The 19354-nt window shown below is 35.3% G+C and overlaps 1 protein-coding gene across 3 annotated transcripts in view; it reads left to right on the top strand.

Moving 5' to 3' along the window:
* UGGT2 (UDP-glucose glycoprotein glucosyltransferase 2) overlaps positions 1-19354 on the top strand; it is a 165891-nt gene that overhangs the window by 117320 nt on the left and 29217 nt on the right. For all 3 annotated transcript variants that reach the window (XM_059041564.2, XM_067016653.1, XM_067016652.1), the window contains 5 exons: positions 131-210; positions 2278-2461; positions 6491-6649; positions 6999-7084; positions 15411-15495. In XM_059041564.2, coding sequence (XP_058897547.1) covers positions 131-210; positions 2278-2461; positions 6491-6649; positions 6999-7084; positions 15411-15495 — 594 coding nt within the window. The remainder of the gene's footprint in view (positions 1-130; positions 211-2277; positions 2462-6490; positions 6650-6998; positions 7085-15410; positions 15496-19354) is intronic.

The following is a 19354-nucleotide window of genomic DNA, read 5'->3' as shown; positions in this document are numbered from 1 at the left end:
CCACCTCAAAAGGATGTTGTGTGAATCAGATGAGATAACGGATGTCAAGTATGAATGTAATAGCTGGTAGATAGTAAATGCTCAGTAAGTGTTAGCCATTATTTTCAAATATGGAAATTTTTTCTCATAGGTACTTGGCAAGATTATCAACATGAAGATAAAATTGTTCATGAACTGTAGGGGTAAGCTTTCAGAAGCCCCTTTAAAGAGGTGGGTCTACGTGAACATAATTTCATTTTGAAAAATTTGCAAATGCTAAAAGGAAAAAAAGGAACATAATTACTGCATCTGTTGTTTGTTTCTTCAGAAAATGTTTAACTGAAATAGATCAGAGGATCAGAGATAACTTATTAACCTTAATTGATATAAAACTAAAGTAACCTAACCAGTAAAACTGACCCAATCTAATTACAGAATTTACATGGTTTTATGTTCATCCATGGGTGCTTTTAAAAATGTGATCTAGGAATACCTATTTAGAAATATACAGTGGGTTCAGCAACATGGATGGACTTAGAGATGATCATACTAAGTGAAGTAAGTCGAAAAGAGAAAGACAAGTACCATATGATATCATTTATATGTGGAATCTAACATATGATACAAATGAACCTACCTACAAAACATAGACAGACTCACAGACATAGAGAACAGACTTGTGGTTTTCAAGGAGGAGGAGTTGGGGGAAGGATGGATTGGGAGTTTGGGGTTAGCAGATACAAATTATTATATATGGAATGGATAAACAACAAGGTCCTACTGTGTAGCACAGGGAACATATTTAATATCCTGTGATAAACCATAATGGAAAAGAATATAAAAAAGAATATATATACAATATATGCATAACTGAATCACCCTGCTTTCCCGTTTGTTCTGGATCCTTGCTTTATCGCATAGTTCCTGGTTCTGTATCTCTAACCTCTCTACTAGCCCTCTTCTTTCAGTCTTAAGAGTTAATCAATTTTTAAAAAGAAATAAACTGCTCCCTTAACTTCCTCTCCTCTGGAGCCCTGGCTTTTCCTCCTCTTCTCCAGTCTTTGTCATCTCAGCTTTGCAGAAGTGTGTCATCTCTCATTCACCGGTACCTCCCACTGAAGTTGGGCTTTAGCTGAATCACAAAGAAATTGCTGTTTGCAACATCCATGGGATACTTCTTACTTAATGAGGTTTCTGCTGCATTTGACAGTACCAGGTACTTGGTTTGGACAGTGTTCGCTCCAGGGTCCCCCTCTTACCCACTCTTCTTTTTTGACTCTGCCGGCCTGCCTGCCATAGGCAGCTTCACGGCTGCCAGTGATGACCGCCCCTGGGGTCACACGCAGCGCACATTCTCCTTGAGTGCGGGCTGCACCTGGTGATTTGCTTTCAGTGAACAGAATATGGCAAAAGTGACGGAATGTCTCCTCTGCAATTAGGTTGTAAGAGGCTGTGACTTTTGTCTTGCTGGCATTCTCTCTCTCTTGCTCTTGTGTGCTTCTCTACGCTTGCTGGAGGTGCCCTTGTGTCAAGAGCTGAAGGAGGTCTCCAGCCAACCACTGCCCTCATGCCAGCGGACCTTGAGGAACTGCAGGAGCCTAGGAGTGGATCCTTCCCCCGTGGAGCCTTGAGATAACCACAGCACAGCAGACACCTTGATTGTAGTCCCAGAATAGTGGAAGTCAATGTTCTTAGTATTATAACTATTTCTTATTATGTAAGATACTAGGGGGTGAGGCTAAATACATTAAGATTGCTGGTACTTCTAAAAGCTCTATTAATAAGCCGCTGCTTTAAACTCACTCCTGTTTGTTTTTAATTGCACTTTTAAAATTAGTACCAGAATTTTAGCTTACATTTTACTTGCTTTCTGGTTACCATTTCTCTTCATGTTCTTAACGGTGCTAAGAGCTAATAAAATCACTAAAAATAGACCATGCTCAAACTTTGAAGAAGGATCAGTGAGTGAATACAGATCATAAACTGCTGGAACCTGCATAAGTCAGTATATCTTAAAGGGATTCTAATCGTGTTCATTAACAAGGGTATATAATATACACAGTCTTATAATAGATAACAGTGTAAACAAAATAATGACTGCCTACCATTTACATAAGCATTAACTTCAGTATAGCGTGTTTTTTAGTCTTTAAGACTTTAGTGTGTTTTGAGTCTTTAGCGTGTTTTTTAACTTAAGACTTTCTGGTCATGTTTTTAAGCCATTTTAGGTTTTAAAATATTTTAGAAGAAATCTCAGTTTTGGTCACACTCTGTATTTTATTTATGTTCTACCAACAGCTTTTACCGTTTTGTTTTGGAACCGGAACTGATGTTACCACCTTATGATGTTACTGGACCAGTGGCAAAATTCTTGGATATCCCTGAATCACCCCTTCTAACCCTCAACATGATTACTCCTGAAAGCTGGTTGGTTGAAACAGTACACAGCAACTGTGACCTTGATAATATTCATTTAAAGGATGTAAGTTATAACGAAAGGAGGAATAGGATAAATTCTTATGAGCTATTATTACTGTACCAAGTGCATACACACTGCTCACCAGAATTTTCTCCTTTATGATTCTAGGTCCTGATCCAGTCTTTCCTTTGATTTTTGAGTTTCCCTAACTTCCAAATTCAGCTTCTCTGGTTTTATGGGTTCTTAATTGCCCTCACTTATTTTTTTTTGGTTCAGAAATGCTACCCTAAGATGAACAATGTAGAAACTATGGAGACAGATGAATGGCAGTTTAGGACAAAACCATTAAGTACCTTTGCCCTTCAGGTTTTGTTTTTAACTCAGAGAGGAACAGTTTCATCTGAAATTCTTTTTTGCCCCGCAGCTCATAGCCAGAGAAGGCAGTTCTAATGAGATTAGGGTAGAAAGCAGGAAAGAGTTTGCTCATATACTTCGGGCTGAGTGCATTCTTTCCCACCACCTCCAGTGTGACCCTTGTCCAGTAAATGACCAGACGTCTCTTCCCCACCTGTAGTCACTCAATCCACAGCACACACACACACACACAAAAACAAAACCACCGAGAGGAGACTATTTTATAATATTCGGAGTCTTTCCAAACATTCTATTCAAAATTGGAAAGGCATTCAGAAAGCACAAAAAAATCAGAAGCATTTTAGGAGAGTTTACCTAGATGACAAGTATCTAGAAACTGGGGTGGCTGGGGGCAATACTTCCTTCTCATTGTTCTCCCCCTTGCCTGGTTCTGCACAACCTCTGACCTATTTCCAGTTCTGCATTTGACAGCTCCTTCAGAAGGTAGCCATTACCTTGACCCAGGCATAAACATTTTACCTCTAATAATTTGGTTAAGATTGTTCATTATTTGTTTCTCAGGCTTTTCATGTGTCACCTTTTGTCTAAAGATTTTCCTTCTAGGCAGCTTTCTTCTGATTCACTCATGTGTAGATTCTGTGGGATCCTGAGTCTCTTCCCTGGAACATACTCACCTATACGACCAACTTTACCCACCCGGAGAAGAACCTAAAACTCAGTCATAGCAGTCATCTGAAATCGGTCCTTCAAATTGAGGGGAAAAAAATAGAAAGAGAGCAAAATAATGAAATCCATGAGGGAAAGTTCAGAAGTGAATTTGGCATGAAGTAAAAAAAAAATCCTGTTCCTCCATGATTAGTTGGATCTCTGTTGGTCTGTTGGTTCTTCATTAAGAGAGTTCAGCAATATATATCAGTAAATAACTTTAAAGATTCTAACCAAAAGGGTAAAAAGTTTGTGGTGGGAGAATTAATGCGGCTTAAAGATTTTAAATTGAGTCTGCTGGTAAAAAAAAAATTTAGTTTCTATTGAACAGTTAATAGAGATTAAACATTTTGTTGTGAGTGGCAAATATAGCAATGCCTTTTTAGAACCTATTTAAATGAACAGTATTTTAGAAGACTAAAATAAACATAAATAATTTCCCCTATCATTGTAGAGTATATGAGTAAACAAAAGGAAATTACAAATTCTAGCAGCTGTAAAAGTTAACTACCTCTAAGGCTCTTCTCTTCCACTCTGTGCTGTACATACTTGCAGTATTACCTGCAACTATCCTAGAAAAGTATGAAATAACAAAGACATGTGCTCAAGTAGAAAGAAGGAGTTGTTGGTAAAGGAAAAGAGTGAGACTGATAATGAGAGATGTGTCACTACACACTAGCTTGTATAGTCTGTACTCCTTGCTACATCTAATCGCCAAACATTATATAACCACCTGAAAAAAGCTTGATCTAGAAAGAGTCTTCCTTCCCAGGTCTTTGTTCACATGGTCTATTGCACAGACGGCATTAATGCCATTATTAAAGGTGACAAAAGTGGTTCTAGGAAAGCTTAAAGTGTGACAGTTACTTTTACCTGGAGTTCAGAGGTGGTTCTCAGAGCTTGTAACTAGAACTGCATCCAAAGGCTCTCTGGTTATATTTCATCATAACCTTTATCTGACAGATGTCAAAATACATGAAACAATATTGATTGTTTACCCAGTAAAGAGGAAGTGAGTAAATAAAAGATTGCTGAAGGAAAATGGTATGTGGCTATGTTAAAAGGAATTCACAGAAAAATGTATTAGCCCCTTTTGAAATATAAATAATTTAGACATCAGTTTTATTGACAAGGCATTCATTACCAATGTAATTGTCAAAGAATTCCTATTTGAATGCCATACGTAATGTTAATAAACCCAAATGTTAATCTTTATAATCAAACTTAGGCTTTTATTAAAGGAGGAAGCTAAATTCTTAACTATTCAGTCACAGAACAATAAACACTTCTATTTAGAAATACAAATATGCACCAAAGTTATATTAGAAAGATACTAAATTCATGTCTCATGTCAATAGTTAATATTTAGAACAGATAAATAAAAATATAAAGGAGATGTAAACATCAGAAAAGATCACTAGCTTTCCTATTCTTGCTAAAAATAAACCTTGATAATAGGAACTAGTTTAACTCAAATCACCTTTATGAAATTATTATAAAGCTTTAAGTATTCACAAAATTTTAAATATTCACTAGAAAGTACTCTTTGAAAAATGAATTTGCTATTTTTAGTGTTGTGGTTTGAATAAGTCAACACAATTGATGTCTGTTATACAAATATATAAGGAAGAGAAATTTTCACATTAATATATTATAAATGAAGATATTATTTAGTCACAAACTGATTGAATGTATTTGAACTCTGCTCTGATATCTAATTCATAATTTAAAATAGTTAAGCTTTACTTCATAATCACTCTGGGGTAGTTTCCTTGTCTGTAAAGTGAAGGAGTTAAGCTAGATGATCTCTAGGATTTCTCATATTTTGAGACTATCCCATGGAAATCTTTCTATCCAAAATGCTGTAAGGATTATGGACACAGGTTAATGAAGTATATGAAGTTCATCACTAGAGTAGCAATAATTCAACAACTAATTCAGAACACAACTAAAGTCGTTGAAACAAATGCTATTTTCAAAGAAGTTACTTATTTCATGTTCTTAAAAACCATAAAATTATAAGAACAGGGCTCAAGAAAGAAATACTGTACACAAGTGCTATAATTATCTCTGTAGTAATTATCGTCAAAGAAAAACAACTATACAGTACAGAATATTTTCAAATACTCTGTATGCTAAACACCATTAAAAGTAGTATCAAAAACCTTGTAATGTGAAATAAAATTAGAGATAGATAGCATCATTGTCTTATCTGCTCAACAAAATTTGCCAGACTATATAAAAATCACTTACCATTTGATTTATTTTTATGTTTGGTTATGTTTTTCATGTGATGTAGAGAAAAAAACTTTCTTCCTAAAATATATACTGTAACATTTGCAATAGAGTAAAATCTGGAAACATTTGGAATGTCCAGCCATTTAAAAGGATGTTTTTAAAAAAGGACATGTTCTTAGAAAACTATATTTAATGAAAAAGGTTATACTTTCTTAGAAAAAAAATTACGGAGAAAAAGTAGAAATCAGTGCACTGATGTGTATATGAATGTTTAGTCTGTAGGTAGTTTCTATTTTTTCCCTTTTACACTTTCTTATATTTGCTAAATTTTTTTTAATGCGCATATGTTTTTTTGAGTGAGAAACAATTCACCATTAATTTTTTTTAATTGCAAGAAAGGTGATAATGCTGACAAGTTGGCCTTCTTGCCAGGTCTGAAGCAGGAGATCTAGGGCACAGCCAACGAAGCAGATTCTTTGAGTGCTACAACTTACCGAGCCACCCATCCATTCTCACGTCTCTCCTGCCTGTGATTTTGGTGCATGTATCATGATGTTGGAGGAGAGCTGATGTCATGGGAAAGGAAGAAAATTCATCATGATCTTTAGTGCTCAAGAAATTGATTCAGCTATTAGGTTCACTTGTCTAAAAGAAAGACTTGAGGTTGCCCCCCAAAATACATTGGCTAATATTAAAATAATCACATATATTTATTACAAAATTTACATTATGAGAATTACTAACCCCCAAAACAATGACATATTTCCTCCGTAGATTGAGAAAACTGTCACAGCAGAATATGAACTAGAATATCTACTGCTCGAAGGACATTGTTTTGACATAAGCACAAAAGAACCTCCTTGGGGTCTGCAGTTTACACTGGGCACAAAAAATAAACCTGTTGTGGTTGATACAATAGTGATGGCCAATCTTGTAAGTATTATACATACTCAATGGATGATACTTAACTAGGTGTTTTGGTGAAATCCTCCAAGTTTTCCTAATAATATGAAATAATTTGTATCCTACTGTTACTGAACAGCTCCCAGAAAAAAATCCTTGAATAAGGTAATTAAATAAAACAAAAATGAAGGGAGTCATACTTTCAGAATGTGCTTTCAAGGTTATTGCAAAGTCTTCTTCCTTGGAATTCATTTGTAGAAATCATTCATTCCACAGTTAGTAAACACTTATCTTGACGTATTCATGAATAATCTTTCCTGAACAGTTGGACATCATTTTCATTCATATAACTATGATCATGTTTTTCTCATCTTAAAAGGGATATTTTCAATTAAAAGCAAACCCAGGTGCTTGGATACTGAAATTACGCCAAGGAAAATCTGAAGACATCTATCAAATAGTTGGGTGAGTTATATAAACCACTTTCAAATTTTTATATATAAGTAAGTTTTTAGTGTGATATGACCAAGATCATCAAAACAACTAAAATACTCACAAATGCCATTAGTGCAAAGCAAAAACTTCTTAAAAAACTGACATTTGTTCCTATCATTGTTTTACTTCAAAATATAAAAGGTGTGGCTGAAGTATATACATCTTGTTCTTTACTCCATCTCCTAATTTTCTGTAGACTTTTCCATATGTTAACATAATGAACATATTTATCATTTAATGACTATATAGTATATATATCATCTAAATAGCAAAGCCATTATCTGTGAGTTATGTTCAGTTTTTCATTTTTATAAATAAGAATTGGTTTCTTTTGTAGTAAATTTCCTACTCATTAATGAGTCTAGTATAAAGCAGGGATCATCAAACATTTTCTATTAGGAGCCAATAGTAAATATTTAATGTTTGAGGGCACATATAACTTCCGTCAATATTATCTTTTTCAACAACCATTTTAGAATGTAAAAATCATTTTTAGCACGGGCCATACGAAAATAAGCCACCAACTTGATATTGCTCACCAGCCATCGTTTGACGGCACCTGGAAAACTCTTTTTTGTACCCCTTAATATCTGTAGTGTTCATTTATTTCAGTAAGTATTTATTGGGCACCTATGATTATAACAAGCAGTGTGCCTAACAAAGATAATATGTGTGCAGGGGTTATTGTACCTTTTTTTCAATGCTTTTTCCCCTTTTCCTTATAGTGCCTAAAACATAGTGTCATTCAACAAACATGCTTAATAATTTAAGCATACAAAGCTGGGAATGCTGAATTCTTCTTTTTAAATCTTTTTATTTTTTTATTGAATGAAAGATTCTTTAAATTCTATAGTGCTTTACAATTTTCAGAAGTTTCACACACACTATTTCATGTTATCCCATAATAACCATTTTCTTCCCTATCCCTATAGTGCCCCACTTTCCCTGTCCCCACTGGTAGCCACTAGTTTGTTCTCTATATTTGTCAGTCTGCTTTTTTTAAATATTATTCACTAGTTTATTGTATTTTTTAGATGCCACATATAAGTGATATCATACAATATTTGTCTTTCTCTGACTTACTTCACTTAGCTCTCCAAGTCCATCCATGTGGCTGCAAATGGCAAAATTTTATTTTATTTTATTTTATTTTAATTTAAAAAAATTTTTTTTTGCGGTACACGGGCCTCTCACTGTTGTGGCCTCTCCCATTGCGGAGCACAGGCTCCGGATGCACAGGCTCAGCGGCCATGGCTCACAGGCCCAGCCGCTCCTCAGCATATGGGATCCTCCCGGACCGGGGCACGAACCCGTGTCCCCTGCATCAGCAGGCGGACTCTCAACCACTGCGCCACCAGGGGAGCCCATTTTATTTGTTTTTAAAGGCTGAATAGTATATATGTGTGTGTGTGTGTGTGTGTGTGTGTGTGTGTGTGTGCGCGCGCGCGCACACACACACACAACACAGCTTCTTTATCCATTCATCTGTTGATGGACGCTCAGGTTGCTTCCATGTCTTGGCAATTATAAATAATGCTGCTATGAACACTGGGGTGCCAGGACTGGAATTGCTGGATCATATGGTAATTCTATTTTTAGTTTTTTGAGAAACCTCCATACTGTTTTCCACAGTTGGCTGCACCAATTTACTTTCCCCCCAACAGTGTAGGAGTGTTCATTTTTCTCCACATCCTTGCCAACATTTGTTATTTGTGTTCTTTATGATGATAGCCATTCTGACAGGTGTGAGGTGATATCTGGTTGTGGTTTTGATTTGCATTTCCCTGGTGACAAGCATTGTTGAGCATCTTTTCATGTGCCTGTTGGCCATCTGCATTTCCTCCTTAGGAAATGTCTATTCAGTTCCTCTGCCCATTTTTTAATAGGGTTGTTTGTTTATTTGATGCTGAGTTGTATGAGCTGTTCAATATATGTAGGATATTAACCCCTTATTGGTCATATCATTTGCAAATGTTTTCTCCCATTCAGTAGGTTGTCTTGGTTTTGTTGATGGTTTCCTTTGCTGTTCAAAAGCTTTTAAGTTTAATTAGGTCCCATTTGTTTATTTTTGCATTTGTTTCCTTTGCTTTAGCAGACAGATCCAAAAATTACTGCTGCAATTTATGTCAAAGAGTGTTCTGCCTGTTTTCTTCTAGGAGTTTTATAATATCTGGCCTTACATTTAGGTCTTTAATCCATTTTGAGTTTATTTTTATATATGGTATTAGAGAATGTTCTAATTTCATACCTTTACAAGTAGCTGTGCAGTTTTCCCAGCACCACTTACTGAAGAGACTGTCTTTTCTTCGTTGTATACTTTTGCCACCCTTGTTATAGATTAAATGACCATAAGTGTGTGGGTTTATTTCTGGAGACTCTGTTCTGTTCTGTTGATCTATGTGTCTGTTTTTGTGCTAGTACCATACTGTTTTGATTACTGTAACTTTGTAGTATAGTCTGAAGTCAGGGCGCATGGGGAATGCTTAATTTTGTGATAGGGTGAAGGGTAGGGGGAAGTCAGTATTGACATTAGAAATGAGATAATACCTCAAGAGAGTTTTGAAGAATTACAGGAACTTACAGCTAGTCATGTGATAGCCAGAACATTCCAGGAAGAGGGTGGAGGTACAGATCTCTCATCTAAAACTCTTAGGGCCGTATGTGTCTTAGAATATAGCATTTTCCAAATTTTAGAAAGTTAGTATAATACACATATCATATATTATGATGTATTGAGCAGGATCTAAGGAAGCACTTCATTAAATATCATTTCTGTCACAAACCTGTGAAATTCACACTAAAGGAATTATAATGACTGTAAAAGAAAACAAAACGACAAGACACAGGTGGAGAAAATATTTGCAAAGCATTGTTCAACAAAGAATTACATATAACATATAAAGAACTATCAAAATTCAACAATAAGAAAACTTGATAAAAAATATGCAAAAAACTTGAGCAGACTCTTCACGAAATAAGATACATGGATGTCAAATAAGCACATAAAAAAGATGTTCAACATCATTAGTTATAAGGAAAATGCACATTAAAACCAAAGTGAGATACTGCCACACATCTATTAGAATGTGTAACATTAAAAAGACTGACACTAACAAGTGCTGATGAAATTATGGAGCAACAGGAACTGTCATACACTATCATTAGGAATGTAGAATAGTACAGCCACTTTGGTACAGTTTAGCAGGTCCGTAAAAATTTAAATACACACTTACCATATGATCCAGGCATTTCACTCATAGGTATTTACCCAACATAAAAGGACATATATGTTCATACAAAGGCTTGTACATTAATGTTTATAGCAGCTTTATTTGTAATTGTGAGACACTGGAAAGAACCCAAATGCTAACAAGTGAAGGAATTATCAAAATGTGGTATATCCATCCAATGGAATACTACCCAGCAATATAAAGGAATCAGCTATTGGTACATGCAGTGACATAGATGAATCTCAAAATAATTAATGCCGAGTAAAAGAAGTGAGGCAAAAGAAAAAAAAGAGAGTCTATACTGTATGATTCCTTTTATAAGTTGTAAAATGGTAGGTAATTAAGACAAACTATGGTGATGGAAGTCAGATCACTTGTTGCTCGGAGATGGAGGGCAGGTGGGGTGGGGAAGGGGCAGGTAAGCAGGCAAAGTGTTGGAGATAAACAGGTGAATAAAACACAGTTCCTACCATTCCACAATTCATCCCAGTAGGAAAGACAGTTAAGGAAATGAATGACAGTAAAACGTTTTAAGTGCTACAAAAGAGTGCTGTGGTGGTACAGAAAATAAGCAAAATGCACTGTTACTTTTATATTGACTCTTCTTATAAAAATCATGGTTTCAAAGGACCATCTTCTTTGGTCTTTGCAAACTGTACTGCCAAGAACTCTGTGTTTCTAAATCTGCCACTATTGTTTCACTGTTGTTTTTTGCAAACAATTAGGTAAATGGATTCAAATTCCTTCTCTGCCACCAACTCGCTGTATGAGTTTGCAAAAGTTTCTGAAGTCTTTATTTCCTCATAACAAGAGGGGATAATCCTACCTATCTTGTGGGGTCTTGGTAAGGACTACATGAGATTAGTGTCTCATGTCCTGAGTTAATGTCCATTTCCTTCCTCCTCACTTACTCTTTCTTTCTTCTTTACAATTACATATATTATTGTATATTGTATATGTATATTGTATAATATGTATGCAACATGTATTATATATAATATGCATAGTATATATTATATAAGCCAGTTACTATATTAGGTTCTATTTTATCTTCTTTACCATTATTTGTTATTATACACAGCCTATAAATGGATGGTTTAGGGAGAAAATAGCCCCTGATTTTATATTTAAGTACCACTAACAAATCAGTGCAAAACTAGTTTTTCTCATTCACAGTTAGCCAGCTCTTGGTGATGGAAGGAATTTCAAATTTGTTTATGTTCCTTATAAGTGATAATATCATAAATTTCTCTCAGTCATAATTTACTTAACTCCAAATATGATTAATATGTTACTAGATAGCCAGAGTGGAAAAAACATAAATGATGCTACTCTTTGATTTTTTTGAAATTAAAGTTTCAGTAATGAAAAACAGGTCAATATGAAATATGACAAAAATGGAAATTCTGTTTATCCCAATTTATGATTTATTCTAATTGATATTACATTTATATTTAAGCAAAGTATTCTTGAAATATGCTGAAAAGCTAAGCTAAAGTAATATTGACATGAGTTTCTAAGTTCAGATTTTAAAACCATGACAAAATAATTCGATATTTTAAAATTTGCCTTTTTGTTTATTAGGCATAATCCTCACATATGTACTTTTTATGTCTATCCATGTTTTTATAATCTTTAACTGCAAATCATCTACCCATACTCTGTGTTGACTATTATTTACCTTGAATTCAAAAATAATAAAATTATTCTCTCCTAGAAAATTTTTGTAGCTCTACTAAAATCAGACAAATGCTTCTCAGATTTTCCTAATTACAGAGAATAGCAGATGATTTACATATACATATATATTTTTATATATGCCTTCAACATACTAAATTATTTTGCTTGTCTTTTTCACTTGAAATCTTCAGGAAGACAGATTACCTAATTAGTAGTTATACATAATTTTAGTTTTACACCTTTGAAACTGATCTGCTTCTCCTGTGCTTTATGTAGAAGGCATGAGAGGTTTCAGAGCTCTGCCCACTGGCCCTGGCGGTGGTTAAAGCTCACTCTTTGTGAAGCCCTTCTGTGAACTCTTAGAAGGTCTCTAATTGCTGCACCTCACTCTCTTTGGATTCCCTGGTCCCAGTTGGTGCATCTCTATTCCAGGTGGCTTCTCTAATCATCTTCCTCAGTCTCTGGGTATCCTGCGCTATACCCACAGCTTATTTTTGCTGAGGTCTCCTCATGTATCCAGGTTGCTATTTTGGCAGGATGCATGACTACCCCATGATAACAAAACCAAATCTCTCCTACTTGGCTACTTCTGATCCATGAGAAATACTTACACATCGCTTGCCTAGCAAACTCTAGGAGTGCAGGCGAGTCTCAAAGGCAGTAAGAGTGGTAACAGGTCAGTCCTCAAATATCAGTCCACGGTCCATTTTAACTTTCCCAGACAAGAGCCAGATGCAGTCCTCTGTGTCTCGCAACTTCAGGAAAGTGCATTGCAAAGTGCTTTCCCCTTAAAGCATCTACCTTACTGAGTTTAGGATTAGAATTTAATGCTCCCAGCACCTCCCCAGGGGGCGTGTAGAGGTGCACACTCACAGCCTGGCAACAGCTTTCTCCAGAGACGCTCTTCAGCCTCCATTTCACACACTCCTTTCCTCCTTTCAAGTGCCTCAGTGGAAGCATTTTAGCATCTTTTTTAGTAGCCCACCCCCCAAACGTTTAGTTCTCTACCATCACATTGCCGTTAGTTAAAATATAAGCTTGACCAAATTCACTATTGATCATAGGTTTTATATGTTTCTTTCATCTTTCACATTCGTTTTTTGTTTGGGTGGCTGACTTTCCATATCAGAGACGGAGTTAACACAGGGAAATGGATTCTTGACTGGACTAGGAAGGATTGGAGGAGCTAGCTCTCCAGGAGATCTGGCTCCCAGGAGCAGCCAAGGAACTCACCAACCAGAAAGAACTGCTACCTCTCCCATGATCAGAAGAGTGAGAAAGCACGAAGCTGCTCCACCAACACGTCAACTCCCTCTCAGTCCCCAGAAAGCTGAGTTTGCACACTGGAACCCTGGCATAGATAACCTCTATGTCTCCATGACATTGCTTGCCCAGAGAAAACAGGCATCACTGTAAATGATGTAATGTAAATGTAAATTCCAAATCACATGCACATGTATCTGTGTAGTAGAATCTAGTTATTAACCAGAACCATAGCTGTAAAAGAATCTACAAACAAAACAGAGTTTTTAGCTTTCTAACCTCTGCAGTATATGCTAAAAGGTGGAATGGATATTGCCTGCCATATCATGATATGCACCAGATTTCTACAGATATTTTCTATAGAAACATTAGGGGTATACTCTTGATTTTAAAGGCCTGAAAATGTTTTTGCCTTTCTTTTGCTTATTTTCTAAGTACTGATAATAGTACTGATTATAATTCTCCTCAGAATGCTTGAAACAAGACTTCATCATCATATTCTGCCATCCAGTGTTTTGGATTCGAAATGAGAGGCAGTATGATTAACTTTTCCTTTACAAAAAAATTAAATGATATTTATATTTAGAATTCCAGGAAAAATATGTATGCGTCCTTTTTTAAAAAGTAATACTTCCTGATGTGTAATGAATCCTTTCATTTTGAAGTAAATGGCTTTTACTGAGAAATATTCTCTCACATCTCTTATTGAGAATATAAATTACTTGACTGCTCCTCTTTTTTCCCTGTATTAATTCCTTATCAATGAAGCCCATGTCCTCTGACTTCTTGGCTTGTTCCCTTCATTTCAATGGCTGACTGTCTTCATGTTTCCAGTGATTTTTAGTTGCTTAGTGTTCCTTATAAAGGTGTAGTAGTGCAGTCGTGAAGAGCCAGAGTACCTGGGCTTAGTTTGCATCTAGGGTAATTATTGTACCTTCCTCAGAGGATGGGTGTGTGGATTAAATGAGTTAATATCTATATAAAGTGCTTAAAATAGTGCCTGAAGTAAAGCAAGGATCGTCCTCACTCCTGCCTCTGCCATCTGGGATGGAGGAAGTTGCTTTAGATCTTGTGTTGTGCTGCCTCTGTTCTGGTCTCAGTGGATGGTGGATCCGACGGCTACAGTTGCTGATGTCCTGGAGCAGCATTTGGGACTGGAAGCTCTTGCACGTTTTTGAGAGATTTGACATTTCTACTGCATAAGTTGGGATACTTTCTTTTTTCTAGTGGTGAATGTTGGGCAGGGACTGTGCCTCCTGCTGCGGGTTAGGCACCTCACCTGAGGAACTGGGAGTGAGAGTCAGAGACGTGTTAGTCGGCATAGCCCTAGAGTCCCCAGGTTTTTATTTTAGAAAAATTTTCAAGCGTATGTTATAAGCCTGACTGAATGCAAAGTATCTACTAATCTGACATCTGATTGCTTTTCCTCTTTGAAAAAATTCAGTTTTATGGTAAATGCTTTTTACAGCAGCATTTTTCAGTTCATAGTGAAAATAGTATCAAAAATTTTTTGAGCAAAGCTGTCATATTTGATTTATTTATGCAGTGTTGAAAATTAGGCTGTGAACTACATAATGTGTAATATAAAATAGATCCAAGTGATGCAGATGGACATGACAGACACATTTTCTGTCTTATAAGTTTAATGATATACTTCAAATTTTGGCATTTGAAAATGGCTATTAGATATTGAAAAGTAGTTTTATGATGTAGATTTCCTTTGATTATGCTATATAAACAACTTATTTTAAAGTCTAGAAAATGTTTCATATTTTAATTACCATTACAATATATGAAAGATCTGACTTTTGTGATAATTTTAGTATACAGTAATAAAGATAAGCTATAATCTGCACTTTCTGAGTGACATGGTGGTATCAAATTTAGTGAATTATTTTTGTACAATCTTAATTTGTATTAAGTTAAAATTGGATAATTTTGAAAATTGTAGTGTATTGCAGCATATCTTAATTGACTATAGAAACAGCAGATATGACACATACACAAATGATATTATACTTAGGTCTATTGCAAAATGAATTTATTCTGTTATTTGTACCATCATAATTGTATGTCTTTTCTTAAATTGATTATAGACATTTACATGTTTTTTCTGCTTCTAGGCATAAAGAAACTGACTCTCAACCAGACCTAGGAGATGTCATTGTTGTGTTAAACAGCTTCAAAAGCAAAATACTGGAAGTACAAGTGTGTGAGGCCAAAGCTCTGTATAGGCTTTGTTCTTAATATTAATAATTATTTTTTTGTCCTTAATTAATTAATTTTTATTTTACGACTGATTTCACAGTTTTAGTACCTAAAATGTCATATTGGAACTCTGGCAATGAAAGGAAGAAGAGGATTAAATCATGAAGAGAAAGCAGAGAGCTTGAAGATAGAAAAGAAGAAATGATTTTTTTTAAAGTTATGATGTGTCTACTGTATCTACTATATTTGTAACCAAATTATGTTATAAATTAGGCTTCAGAGATGAGATCAGGAATGCAGGTTGAAAAGTTACCCCTTTCAACAGGAAAAAAAAAAAAAAGTGATGTTTCAAAAACCAGAAAAGTTTTTAATGATGGCAGGTTTAGTTCTTTTGGACAAACACACCTACTTAAAATCAGTAAAAATGCTGGGTGAAATGTTTTTAAAAAATTTTTAAAGCACTGAGGAGCTGGCAATAATGATAATAAGGAAATACAAGACCAAAATTAAAGGGAAAATAAGAGCCTAGTGAAGTAAGCAAGCACTGAAGCTTCTCTTATCCCAGGAAAGCTGCTGTTGCCCTAAAACATTTGTTCATCCTGGTACACTTGAACTATCATTTTGATTTAATTTGCAAGGTGATGGCGACAGAAATTAAAACCCTAGACCAACATAAAGTGGGCAATCTATTAGAAGACCCTCTCTGCAGTAAGCTGGCTATAGCCTCAGGGTAAGGATGAACCATAGTAAAGTATACCACACAGTCTTTGAGCCCAAATTGGTATCATCTAAGAAATCAAAGGAACCCTGAGCCTTGAATTTGCACTAAAATGGCTCTAGATTAATAAGGTTTTACAGGCATCTGACAGAAACATCCATATATTCTCTGGAATAAGACTACTATATCCAAATAAACAAAGAAAACCAACAGAAATGGCAAATAACAGAGAGCAGATGCACAAACACTCCATATGTTAGAATTATTGACACAGACACTGAAACAACTATGCCTAAAGTGTTTAAAGAAATAAAAGACAGGTTTGAAAACAATTGCAGGGAATAAAAAACTATAAAAAGTGCATATCTGATTTTTTTTTAAAGTAGAACTTCTAAAACTGAGCAATACAATGACCAAAGAATTCAGTGGGTGGCTTTAACAGGCCTCAAGAGAGAACTAGTGAGTTGGAAGATAGACCAAAAGACGTATCCCAAATGCAACTGACCTTAAAAAAGAGGAAACTACAGCAGAGAGTATATAAAAGGCATAGAGAATAGAGTGAGAAATCTAAGATACCAGGATTGCATTTAAACATGGCTCTGCCACTCATTAGCTGTGTGACCTTGGACAGATTACTTAACCTCTTTCTATCTCATTTTCCTTATCTATAATAGGAGTTAATGATGAAACCCTCCATATAGGTCTACTATAAGGATAAGATAATTTCACTTTATGAAGTACTTTATGAGTGTTTAAAAATAAAATCCATTTAAATGGAGTTCCAGAAGGTGATGAAAGAATGAGGTACAGGTATTATTTGAAGCAATAATAGCTGAGAATTTTCATGAGTGATGAAAGGTACTAATTTGCATATTCAGGAAGTCGAGTGATTCCCAAGCAAGATAATGAAAAGGAAATCTACACCTAGACTCTTGTTAATAAAACTGCAGAAGACAAAAGACAAAGAGAAATCTTGAGAGTAACCAGAAGAAAAAAGAAAAATTACCTTCAAAGAACTATAGTTAGCCTGACAGTTGGTTTCTCAGCAGTAATAATGGAAGCCAGAAGATAATGAATGATATCTAAAAGCACTGAAAGAAAAAAGGAATGCCAACCTCGTATAATTTACCCTGAAAAGTATTTTTCAAGAAAAAACATAAGGTATTTTCAGACAAATAAAAAACTGAATTTGCCACCAGCATGCTCACACTAAAGGAAATTCTAAATGGTATACTTCAGGCAGAAAAAGAATTATCTCAGATGGAAGATGTGAGTTTGAAAAAAGAATGAAGAGAAAAGAAAATGACACTTATGCCGATGAATCTTTGAACAGTGAATATATAAAACAACAGTGATATCTTAGGATCTTAAAAATCAATTAAAAAACAACAGCATTTAAGGCATTATATAAATAGGGGTGTGTGTTATAACATATAAGGTTCTTATATTGACCAGGACAAGGATTATGATTACTTTTAGACTTTAGGGCAAATCTGAATGCTTTACATTTCTAAGATAACCACGAAAAGAATAGAAACAAGGCACAATGTCATAGTGAAGAGGAAAATGGAATGAAGCATATTAATATAAATGGACTAAGAAACAAGAAATAAAGCAGAATACATGCGCCACTGAAGAAGCACAAAATAGTAAGTTAGAATTTAACCCAATTAACATTAAATGTAAATGGACTACATGTTCCAGTCCAAAGACTAAGATTGTCAGACTGGATTTTTTTAAAAATCCCAACTCTGTGTTTGCAAGAAGGAACACCTAATATATAACAATACGGTTTCAGGGTAAAGATGAAAATAAAAGTGTGGCAAAAGTATACTAGGCCAATACTAACCTAAACAAAGCTTGTATGGCTATACTAATAAGAGAGATATTAGGACAACATTATTAAAGATAAAGAAGGTTACTTTATATGTGTATATAAGGCAGAAATAGAATTACCAAGAGAAACTGGCAGTTCTCTATAATACTGGGATATTTTTAACATAACGTCTCTCAGTACTTGATATAACAGGCAGACCAAAAACTCATTAGAGATGGAGATTTGAGCAGTGTGATTATAAATCTTGACCTAATAGATGTATATAGAACACAATAGCCAATAACACCAAATGAACAATCTTTCAGACACAGGAGACACTGATAAAAATTAGCTTTACATTTAGGTGAAAAGCAAGTTTCAACAGATTTCAGAAGAGTGAACTCATACAGAGTACGTTCTCCATCTACAATGCAGTAGAGTAGAAATTAATATGCAAAGATAACTAGACAACACCCATTTTGCCAGAATCTCTATGATCTAATAATGGTAGGCTACCAGAACTCTCACCTTACATACTGCATAGATTCTAAACTACCAAATCATCAAAATTTACCTTGCATCCTACATCATAACCTGTTTCTTATCACCTCTGCTCTTTATCCTGTGATCAGTTATACATGTTTATATTCATCTTTGATACTGTTTTTCCTCTACTGACTTTGGCTTCCTTTCTCAGGAAGAGAAACTTACACTCTGTCCTTGATACATTTCCTTCTGGCCATTCCAGATGAAAAACCCCACAAACTCAGACCAGCTACTTAAGTTACTAACTCACCCCAAGCCTTTTAGGACCAGCATTCCAGCTAGTTTCATCCTAGCCCTACAAACAGGAGAGAAAAATATTTTTTTCTGCTGGGAGACTGGGGATGTCTTATCTTGGAGGAATTTTGATCATTGAAAAATTATTGTTTTCTTTTTCTTGAGCTGTTTTTTTTTTTTTTTTTTTTCCACTCTCTGTATTGGCTCTAATTTTACCTGTTGGTCCCTGGTATAGAGGAGGTCTGACTCTTTCACCAAAGCCACCAAATCTTTGAGGGTGATAATCATGCGTTACCTGAAGCAAATGTTCTACAGCCTAACCTTACCTAGGTGCTTCAGTTGTTTTTCAGTAACAGCTTTATCTGCTCACCTTCCAGCTCTCAAAATCACACAAAAAGACAAGAAAAAGGGAGGAGAAAAGATAAGCAAGATAAAGGTTCGGCCCATGAACTCCATAGCCCACTAATAGGAATTCCAGGAAGGAAGAACAGAAAATGGAGGAAGGAAAGTATCCCACAGACAGAGAAATATAAACACGTTTACGT

This window comes from Kogia breviceps, chromosome 16 (genome assembly GCF_026419965.1).
Source record: "Kogia breviceps isolate mKogBre1 chromosome 16, mKogBre1 haplotype 1, whole genome shotgun sequence".
Lineage (NCBI taxonomy): Eukaryota > Metazoa > Chordata > Mammalia > Artiodactyla > Physeteridae > Kogia > Kogia breviceps.
The sequence above is the reverse complement of the archived record's forward strand: the minus strand, read 5'-3'. Positions and strand labels throughout refer to the sequence as shown.